The sequence below is a fragment of the Onychomys torridus genome, chromosome 1 (genome assembly GCF_903995425.1).
Source record: "Onychomys torridus chromosome 1, mOncTor1.1, whole genome shotgun sequence".
Taxonomy (NCBI): domain Eukaryota; kingdom Metazoa; phylum Chordata; class Mammalia; order Rodentia; family Cricetidae; genus Onychomys; species Onychomys torridus.
In genome coordinates, this window is record NC_050443.1 from 15,699,827 (window position 1) to 15,710,854 (window position 11,028).

An 11,028-nucleotide genomic window follows, 5' to 3' on the forward strand; every position below is an offset into this window, starting at 1 on the left:
TGTCTGTCACTTCTAGAGTTTTGGAAGTTGCTTGCAATGCAGTTCCTGTTTACTTTGATGGAACTGAAGACTAGTCATAGTTGCAGTTTTCCTTAGTTATGACAGAAAGTAAATTAGGTATAACACTTTGGATTCACTAAGATAGGATAGCTAATGGAGTATTTTCTTTAAATCTGCCAGATGCAAGTGGACTGAGCCTTGTGAATGTAATCCTTACTTGATACCTGTTCTTATTGTATTTGGTCTTACTATGTCTAAGTTAAAACCCTTTCTTTTTATTTAGACAAAAAGGGGGAAATGTTGTGGAATATTATTTTAACTGTGTAAAGATGTGTTACATTTGTTTCTGCTGCTTTTGTTAATGGTGCAAAGCCATGTTACATTTGATTAACCTGAGGTCAGGAGGCTGAGCAACTAGCTGACAGGAAGTGATAGGAAGGAATTAAGTATAGTGAGGGTTCTTTAGTGGGGGCTGAACAAAAGGACGCTCCTTTTTTGAGAGAAGGTTAGCTATTTGCTATTCAACCTCTCTGAATGAGCAGAATTTCACAGCCACCTTTGAATCTTGAGTTCTATAGATGGTTTCTATAGAACTGCTACCTTTAGCTGCAGAGTTGCAATTGCTAGTTGGGACAGCAGTTGCTTAAGGTGCAGCCACTGTGTTGAATGCAAAACCACAACCATTCTCACACAGAAGCTTTCTATGTGAAGACTCGGGTCTGACCACTCATTCCCCTGCTTAAAGCCTTCCATGGCTCTCCAGTGTCAGTTCAAACTTTTTAGCCTGCATTCAGTGCCTTTACAATCTGGATCTTACCCTATCCATACATCCCCTCTATGCCTTACAACACACACACACACACACACACACTCCCTCTAACTTGGGAAATCTTTCCACATTCTCACATGCCTATCAGCATGTCCCTATTTCTGAATACCCAAGGTCAACGATTAAAACACCCAAGTCTACCCTGTCAGCTTCTCCAGGGTTCCATCAGTGGGTGGGGGAGGGGCCCAGCCTGGTACCCCACCCCCCATTCTAGCCTAGGACTCAGGTCTCTAACAACAGAATCAAAGCCACTCAGCAACGCTGGAATCCATTCAGGGGGGCCTGAGCCCCCTCATCCCAAGCCAGGAGGGCTTTGGGGGGAGGGGTGTAGCCCCTGGTAGACTCATTGTGTGGCCAAGAGGGTCAAGAGGTGCCAGGGAGGCAGGGGCTAGCCTCATAGGGAGAGACACGAGTGTGGTTATCTTTCCTCCGCTAGGAAGACTGAAAGACCATCATCAGGGTGGGTCGACTAGGCAGCCAAACAAGTGGTTCCGGAGGAAAAGCAGAGTAGTGACTGGCAGCCAGGGCGCCATGGCCACCATCCAGTCAGAGACTGACTGTTACGATATCATTGAGGTGCTGGGCAAGGGCACCTTCGGAGAGGTGGCCAAGGGCTGGCGAAGGAGTACAGGTGAAATGGTGGCCATCAAGATCCTGAAGAACGACGCGTACCGGAGCCGTATCATCAAGAACGAGCTGAAGCTGCTGCGATGTGTACGAGGCCTGGATCCCGACGAGGCCCATGTCATCCGCTTTCTTGAGTTCTTCCACGATGCCCTCAAGTTCTACTTGGTCTTTGAGCTACTGGAGCAAAACCTTTTTGAGTTCCAGAAAGAGAACAACTTTGCCCCTCTTCCTGCCCGGCACATCCGCACCGTCACCCTGCAGGTGCTAAGAGCACTGGCCCGGCTTAAGGAATTGGCCATCATCCATGCTGACCTCAAGCCTGAGAACATTATGTTAGTGGACCAGACCCGCTGCCCCTTCAGGGTAAAGGTGAGTAAGGCTGCCTGGGAAACAGCTTTGCTCAACCTTGGCTGGGATGCTCTGCCAACATGTGGGGCTCCCTGGTCAGTTCCATGATGTGGCCTGTTCCTGAGGTGTCCCTGACTCCCAAGCTGCCTGTCCTTGCTGCTGTCTGGCAGTCTTCCATATCCCATCCCAATCCTTTTGTTGTGTTGTTGTTTGTTTTTTGTTTTTGAGACAGGGTCTCGTGGCACAGGCTGGCCTTGAACTCACTGTGTAGCTGAGGATGACCTGAATTCATGACCTACCTGCCTCTACTACCCAAGTGCTAGGATTATTGGTATGTGTCACTACAACCAGCTCGTTTTGTTGGGTTTTGTTTTGTGGAGACAGGGTCTCATGTAGTCCAGGCTGGTCTGAAATCTGAGTGAGTCCCTCCTCCCAAGTATCTGAATTACAGATATTCACCACCATGCCTGGCTTCTCTATCTCATTTCTGAGGTCCTCTCTGTCAAAGACTGGAGGTCTTCTGTGCTTCCCCTCCAGGCCCTGTTCCATCCAGCTTCCCTCCTCTGGCTCAGGTCAGGGCTGACACTCTAGTGGGGGAGACAGTACTCGGGTAAGGAGTAAGATGTGTTAGGGGAGTGAGAAGAAGATAGAGCAGGAGGGGAAGGATGTGGGGTATTGCTCAGGTGTGGGATGGGTGAAGGTTGAAATTTATAACAGGTGGTCAGGGAGGTGGCACCTGAGTGAGCCTTGAGGGTTGGAGAGGGCCATGGATGAAGGGAGGGGTTCCCAGGTAGAAGGAACAGCTAGCAGAAAGGCCCTGAGGTGGAACCATGTGGTGTTGAAGTATTCTAGCAACACAGGGGAGTTCTGTGGAGCTGAAGGAGAATGAATGGGATGAAGAAGGAGGAAATGAGGTAAAAGAGGCAGGGGTGGGGTTTTGCAGGTACTCATAGGCCCAGTCAAAACTGGTTTTTTCTTTTTTCTTTTTCTTTTTGTTGATACAAGGTCTCACAAGGTATCCCTGGCTGGCCTCAAACTTGCTCTGTAGACCAGGCAGGCTTCAAACACATGGAAAATTCTCCTGCCTCTGCCTCCCAAACAATGGGCTCAAAGGCACACACCAGCATGCTGGGCTCATAGATGAATTCAGAGCACGAGGGCCTGCTCTGACTTAGGCGTTCATTTTTTTGGGGGGAAGTACGATCAAGGAAGCAGATGGGGTGATCCAAGTAGGAGACGCAGGTAACAAGATATAGCTGAGATATATGTGGACTCAGAGCAGATTTGGAGCTAGAGACAACAGAATTCATTGGTGGCTTTCATAGTGTGAGGGAGGCAGGCTTCAGGGATACTTGGATGGCAACGTGCCCATTGAACAAGTTCCCAGGACCCACATAAAACATCAGGCGTAGTTGGGTGGTGGTGGCCCACGCCTGTAATCCTAGCACTGGGGAGGCAGAGGTAATTGGATCTCTCTGAGTTTGAGGTCAGCCTGGTCTCCAAAGCGAGTTCAAGGAAAGGCTCAAAGCTACAGAGAAACCCTGTCTCGAAAAACCAAAAAAAAAAAAAAAAAAAAAAGAAAGCCAGGTGTACTATCAGTGTTAGGGAGGTAGAGACAGGAGGATTCTTGGGGCTTGCTGGTCAGCCAGTCTAGCCAATCAGCAAGCTCCATGTTCAATGAGGGATCTTGTCTCAAAATATAAGGTAGAGTGATAGAAGAAGGCTAACTTCTGACACATGTGTGCATATGCACACAAACATGTGCACACACACTCACAGCTAAGGAAAAGAAGGGCCAGTAAGACGGCTCAGCCAGTATTGGTGCTTGCCTGCTGCTAAGCCTAAGGACTTGAGTTCAATACCCAGGACCCATATGGTGGAAGCAGAAAACTGACTCCTAAAAGGTGTCCTCTGACCTGTACACATTCGTGATTGCATTTGCACCCCTCCCCCAAATTAATTAAGTTTCAAAGAGAAAACATGTGAGGGAGAGCTGGGCATGGAGGCAGATACCTATACTTCTAGCACTGCAGAGGAAGAGGTAGAGGGATTAGAAGTCCAGGGTTGTCTTTGGCTGCGTGGCAAGTTCAAGGCCAGTCTACACTACTTGAGATTCCGTCTTAAAAAAAAAAAATGGTGAGAGAGGAAGATATGACTCAACTTGTACCAGAGCCTGCTGGCCTAGGCAACTGCAAGCTAGGTGGCTCTAGCCTCTGTTCTTGACCCTGGGTGGGCACCTGAGCTGTCTCCTCTGCTCCCCGAGTCTCAGTTCTCCTGCAGAGCCTCTGTGGCTCATCAACCTACTCAGATATCCCTCTCTGCCTCCTTCGTCAGAGCTCGGGCTCCTCGGCCTGCTTATTTGTCGTCAAGAGCCTGGTGATGACTGAGCAGTCAGCACCCAAGGGCGGGGCTGGATCAAAGCTGCCTTCACCGGGTCCTTGGCCTCTCCCAGCACCCCACTGAATGTCAGAGACACAGAGACAGGAAGAGATGGGTATTTCTGCCCTGGGGGATGGAAGGACAGTGAATGAGCCAAGAGGAGATCTTTGTAGACCTAGCAGGGCTCACACAGTGTCTGGGGGTCAGTGGCACCCCTACAGTGTTTTCAGAATGAAGGGACCCCACAAACTCAATGCCCAGTGTCTCTCAAGCTCTCGGGGATTCTGAGTCCTGACTAATAATTATTCATGATCAGCCTTGTGTGCAGGGAAGATGAGGGGTGTCTGAGTGCAAAGCCATGGCCTCCACTGAGTCACAGATTCAGTGAAACCAGCAGAGCGCCATCTGGTGGCGAGGGGGAGAGACAAAGACTCCTGCCCACGACCCATGGCATGCTGAGGGCCTTCAGGGTGTTGACAGAGCCTGAAGATGATTAGGACTTGGCTTTCAGGGTGGTTCCTTCCCAGTCTATAACACAGAAATGAAGACAGACACTGGGAGATGAGCGATTAGCTGTGGAGAGACAGTTGCAGAGAGAGAGAGAGAGAGAGAGAGAGAGAGAGAGAGAGAGAGAGAGAGAGAGACCCAGAGAGGAGCTAGACCTGGTAATGCAGGCCTATAATCCTAGTTACTTAAGGCTGCTGAGGCAGGGTTATCATGAATTCAAGACCTGCCTCAGGAACTAAGAGCAGCCTCTACATAAATGTCAAAGGCCCAGTGTGCTGGTACATGTGGAAGCTGGAGGGTCAGGAGTTCAAAGTCACCCTAGACTAAACAATGGGTATGGGAGACAAAACCCTATCTCAAAGATCAAACACTAGGCCGGGCGGTGGTGGCGCACGCCTTTAATCCCAGCACTCAGGGGCCAGAGCCAGGCGGATCTCTGTGAGTTCGAGGCCAGCCTGGGCTACAGAGTGAGATCCGGGACAGCCAAGGCTATGTAGAGAGACCCTGTCTCAAAACAACAAAACAAAACCTGAACATGGATTTAGGTCTTTAAATTAGTCAATTAACTAACTAAATAAGTGTTTAAAAGGTCCAGAAGCTAGCTGAAGAGAGGCTCAGTGGTTCAATGGCCAGACTGCTCTTGCAGAGGACCCATGTTAGGGTGCCAGATTGGACAGCCCACAACTACCTGTAACTCCAGCTCTAGAGGCATCTGATTCATCTGGCCCCAGTGGATTCCAACACTCATGTGTGCTCGTGTTCTTAAGGGCACACACACACACACACACACACACACACAAAATTAGAATAAAAAATAAAACTAAAAAAACTCTTACAGGGGGCTGGAGAGACAGCTCAGTGGTTAAGAGCACTTGACAGATCTTCCAGAGGTCCTAAGTTCAATTCTTAGCAACCACATGGTGGCTCACAACCATCTGTAATGGGATCAGATTCCTTCTTTTGATGTGCATGAAGACAGAACACTCATATACATAAACTACATGAATAGATAAATCTTAAAAAGAAAAACTCTTACAAAAAAAAAAAAAAAAAAGATTGGGAGCCTAGCTAAGTAGTAGTAGATTTACCTAATATACATGATGCCTTAAGTTCAATCTCCAGTACCATGGAACACAGATACTGAAAATACTGATTGGTCTAAAACACCCACTTGTTTATCATTCACTCTTTCCTGGGCCCTACAATGTGCCAGGCACTGTTCCAGACCTCTAAAGACACAGCTTTGAATGAAATACAAAGCTCTTGTTCTCGTGGGACTGGAATTTTTTAAAAAATTTAATTAATTAATTAATTTTTAGAGCCTGTTTCTCTGTGTAGCCCTGGCTGTCCTAGAACTCACTCTGTAGACTAGGCTAGCCTCGAACTCCTTCCTAGAACTCACTCTGTAGACTAGGCTGGCCTCGAACTCCTTCCTCTGTCTCTCAAGTGCTGGGACTAAAGGTGCACCACCACCACAAAGCTAATTTAGTTTACAGGTGAGTGCCTGTGCATGTATTATGGCATTCCAGGAGAGGGCTTTGATCCCCCTGGAACTAGGGTTACAGACAGGTGTGAGCTGCCACGTGGGTGTTGGGAACCGAACCAGGGTCCTCTGCAAGAGCAGCCAGTGCTCTTAACCACTGAGCCATCTCTCCAGTGGGTTAAATGCTTGCTGCACAGAAGCAGAAGATCCGAAATTCAGATCCTCAGCACCATTAGATCTGGGCTTGGGTTTATGATAGCAGGGCTGAGGGGTTGTAAGGGAAGACAAGAGGGTCCTAAGAGCTCGGTGGCTTGGCACTCTTGCCTGCCACAATAGCGAGTTTCAGGTTCAGTGAGAGACCCTGTCTTAAAACATAAGGTAGAATGGTAGAAAATACCTAACATCAACCTCTCTCCCCTACATGTGCACACATGGGTGATGACACCCACCCACATATGCATGTACCCTACCCCACACACAACCCCACACACATACAAGTGAAATATAGAGTATGTGAAATATTAAAATGGTAGCTGAGAGCTAGGCTTGGCTATGTACACCTATAATCTCAGACCTTGGGAAGTAGGGAATGAAGAACAGGAGTTCAAGGTTTGGCTACATAACCAGTTTGAAGCCAGCCTGGGATACCTGAGACCGTGTCTCAAAACTAACCAGTAAAGGGCAGGGGATATGGGGGAATATGTGTCTACTATATACATGGCTCTGCACTGCAGGGTGAGGGTGGGGGGGGGTCCACAACTATTATAGGCACAAGTTCAAGCACAGAGAATCAGAGACATAGAGTCAGACCTAACATCTTACCCAGAAGCAACAGCTAGAGGACAGAGACAGGGACATTCATAAGAAAGGAAGTCTTGAAGGCAGAGAGCTAGACAGATCCAGGAGGAATGCAGGGATGAGTCCCAGGAGGGGCCACAGTCTGGTCATCCCCACTACTCCACCAGCCCACCTGCCCTGTGTTCCATACCCTCTGCCCTCCACAGGTGATTGACTTCGGCTCGGCCAGCATATTCAGTGAGGTGCGCTACGTGAAGGAGCCATACATCCAGTCCCGCTTCTACAGGGCCCCAGAGATCCTGTTGGGGCTGCCCTTCTGTGAGAAGGTGGATGTGTGGTCTCTGGGCTGCGTCATGGCCGAGCTACACCTGGGCTGGCCTCTCTACCCCGGCAATAATGAGTATGACCAGGTGCGCTACATCTGTGAGACACAGGGCTTGCCCAAGCCCCATCTGCTGCACGCTGCCCGCAAGGCTCACCACTTCTTCAAGCGGAACCCCCACCCTGATGCCACCAACCCCTGGCAGCTGAAGTCCTCTGCCGACTACCTAGCTGAGACCAAGGTATGAAGGGCACAGGCAGGGTGAAGACAATCTGTGCTGGGGCTGGGGGAGCTGCTGTATTAAGAACAATCTAGGGTAGACCTTGGGGGAGGACCAGGAATTCGGGAGTTAGCTGTCAGACCTGGGTGGTAAAACGAATCTGGTGGGCCAGCACATCTGAAGGTCACAGCCATGTCTGTGGGTCGGACTGAAGGTCTAGGTGAAGTGTGGCGCCTGGGTTAGGTGACAGGAGAACCAAAGGACAGACCCGCGAACCCTCCCTATGGCAGGAGAGCCATGGATTAGAAATGCAGGATCTGGTGTGAGGGGCAGTCCAAGCAGCAAGAGAAGTGGGTAGACATCAGGGGGATCCTACTTGGCTCCCACAGGAGGTGATTTCTGGAACCCTGGGTCTAGACACATCTCCACCCGGTATCCCCCGTGCCCCACCAGGTGCGCCCACTGGAACGCCGCAAGTACATGCTCAAATCCTTGGACCAGATTGAGACAGTGAACGGTGGTGGGGCCGTGAATCGGTTGAGTTTCCCAGACCGGGAGGCGCTGGCCGAACATGCAGACCTCAAGAGCATGGTGGAGTTGATCAAACGCATGCTAACATGGGAGTCTCACGAACGCATCAGTCCCAGTGCGGCCCTGCGCCACCCCTTCGTGTCCATGCAGCAGCTGCGTAGTGCCCACGAGGCCACCCGCTACTACCAGCTGTCCCTCCGTGGCTGCCGTCTGTCCCTGCAGGTGGATGGCAAACCACCCCCGCCTGTCATAGCCAGCGCAGAGGATGGGCCTCCCTACTACCGCCTGGCTGAGGAGGAGGACACTGCAGGCCTGGGTGGCATGGCAGGCAGTGGGTCCTTCTTCAGGGAGGAGAAGGCTCCAGGAATGCAGAGGGCCATCGACCAGCTTGATGACTTGAGTCTTCAGGAGGCCAGACGAGGGCTGTGGAGCGACACACGGGCCGACACGGTCTCTGACATGCTGGCCCCACTCAAAGTAGCTAACACTGGCCATCGAGTCCCTGATGCGGGCCCGGAGCCTATCCTGGCTTTCTATGGCAGCCGCTTGACCAGCCGCCACAAGGCCCGCAAGGCCCCGGCAGGCTCCAAATCTGACTCCAATTTCAGTAACCTTATCCGGCTAAGTCAGGCCTCACCAGAGGATGCTGTGTCCTGTCGGGGCAGTGGCTGGGAGGAAGGAGAAGGCCGTGGGGCCTCCACAGAGCCATCTATCATCCCTCAACGGGAAGGAGATGGGCCCAGCATCAAAGACAGGGCCATGGATACTGAGGTAAGCAGGTGCACAGACTGGCACCCAGTTGGGTTTTGGCCTCCCTAGAGCTTAATCTATAGTGGTACACAGGTAATAGGGTCATGCTTTCCATAGCTGTAGCATTCTGTCACCTCAGATCCAGGCCCTAAGGTTCAGTAAACACTGACTTCCTACACAAGGAAACAAGGTTCAGTTCACACTAGCACCCTCAGGACAGCTCAAGGCTTATACTAACTCTAATTAAGGCTGGGACAGAAAATAGGCACCTAGTGATGGGCCTGTTAAGAAATGGGCAAGGTGCTGGGTGGTGTGGCACATTCGCTGTAATCCCAGGAAGTAGAAACAGGAGGGTCACCTCAAGGTCGAGTTTAGTTTGGGCTACCTCAAAAAACAAACACTAACACCTCCTCCTTGCCCATAGGGCTGGAGATTTAGTTTTGCAGTAGAATCCCTGCCTAGTATCCACCAGTGAGGGACTGGGGACTCTCCTTCAGTGGCAGGTAGAGTGCTTACCTACAAGCCAATGTGAGGGACTGGGGATATAATTTAGCACTAGAGCATTTGCCTAGAATTCCCCATGAGGGGCTGGAGGTGTGGCTCAGAGGTGGAGCATTTGCCTGGCATGAGCCTGATCGCCCTGGCTCCTTCCCTAATATCTGACTGCAACGTGAGAAAGGCTGCACAGGGAGTGAGGGCCTTCAGGCCTGCTGACTGTAGACAGGTACACACCGCAGCAGGTACCCATACTTCTTGCTGAGGTTCCTCTTTCTCCCCTCTACAGAGGTCAGGCCCTGAGCTCTTCGATCCAAGCAGTTGTCCTGGAGAGTGGCTGAGTGAGCCAGAATGGACCCTAGAGGGCATCCGGGGGTCTCGAGCTCAAGGGCTCCCCGCCCGCCATCCCCACCCACATGGGCCACCCAGGACCACCAGCTTTCTGCAGCATGTTGGAGGGCACCATTGATGGGGACCCCATCCCTATTGTTTTCTGGGGTCTGAGCTAGCTGGGCTGGCATCCCCTCTTGCTTTGAAATGGCTCCTTAGAGCCATCCTTTGAACCCACAGATTATTCTTACAGAAAAATAGCTATCCAGAATATTCCTATTCCCTGCCCCTGGCAACATGCCTATATCCCACCCTAAATGTTGGAGGCCTTCAGGGTCTGGCCTGAGGCTCTGAGGCCAGTGAGTCAGGAAGAGGACTACACCTCACTGGCCAGGACCGTGCATGGGCCCACTAGCCTCTGTGTATTTCAATAAATAACTGTTCCAAACCCTGCTTCTGCCTCTTACCACTGCGTGAACCTGTACTGCCCATACAGAGCCCTGCTGGCACCCACGGTGTGCCTCTGCCAGGCTGTGACTGGTTGGCTACTGGCTGAGGCCAGAGGCCCAGCTACTATGGCACTGGAAGAGAAAAGCTGTGCTGGGCACAGTAACCGGTTATTCCCTAAATAAACTAAATTAAACTTGGCATGGTGGAGAGGGTTTGTAATTCTAAGTACTCAGGAGACTGAGGCAGGAGGAGAATTATAATTACAAGTTCAAGACCCGTCTGTGCTTATAGCGAGACCTTGTCTTAAAGCTAAAAGGGGGTGGGGGTGGGGGCGGGCAGTGGTGGCGCACGCCTTTAACCCTAGCACTTGGGAGGCAGAGGCAGGTGGATCTTTGTGAGTTCGAGGCCAGCCTGGGCTACAGAGGGAGATCCAGCAAAGGCGCAAAACTACACAGAGAAACCCTGTCTCGGAAAAAAAAGAAAAAAAACCTAAAAAGGTGGTGGTGGGGGGCCAGAGAAGAGCCAAGGGTTTGTCCTCTTGGGAATCTACCTTCAGAATGTTCTCTGTTGGACACATGTCAATCTGAGTTTGCAAGCACCACTGACTAGTCCTCTATATTTGTGATAGGCTTGGCATGCTCACTCACTCACGCTCAGGACATGCTAAGTAGAGGGAATAAACTCTGACCTGGCACATGCTCTGTTGTTCAGATCTGGTCTCTCTGTGCCCCCCATCCCCAATACACACTGGCATTTAGCAGCTCTTCCTACATTGCTCTGGAACATGCTCAGTACAACATATGCTGGTTATATGCATGCTGAGCCATGCCTGCCAGTGTGGTCACACACCGCATGCCCAGCCCACGCCAGCCTTGTGTGCATTGCATGCTGAGATGTCTCCATTAGAAGTCCATGCCACCTGTCCCCTAACCAACAACCCATCTCACACCACTCAGTTA

At 50.9% G+C, this 11,028-nt stretch overlaps 1 protein-coding gene across 1 annotated transcript; it reads left to right on the forward strand.

The window, feature by feature from the left end:
* Positions 1-1,360: 1,360 nt before the first annotated feature.
* Hipk4 (homeodomain interacting protein kinase 4) lies at positions 1,361-10,061 on the forward strand. Its single transcript, XM_036198042.1, has 4 exons — positions 1,361-1,825; positions 7,178-7,534; positions 7,967-8,815; positions 9,579-10,061. Exons 1-4 carry the CDS (start codon positions 1,361-1,363, stop codon positions 9,756-9,758), a joined length of 1,851 nt encoding a protein of 616 aa, XP_036053935.1. The 3' UTR covers positions 9,759-10,061.
* Positions 10,062-11,028: the final 967 nt, after the last annotated feature.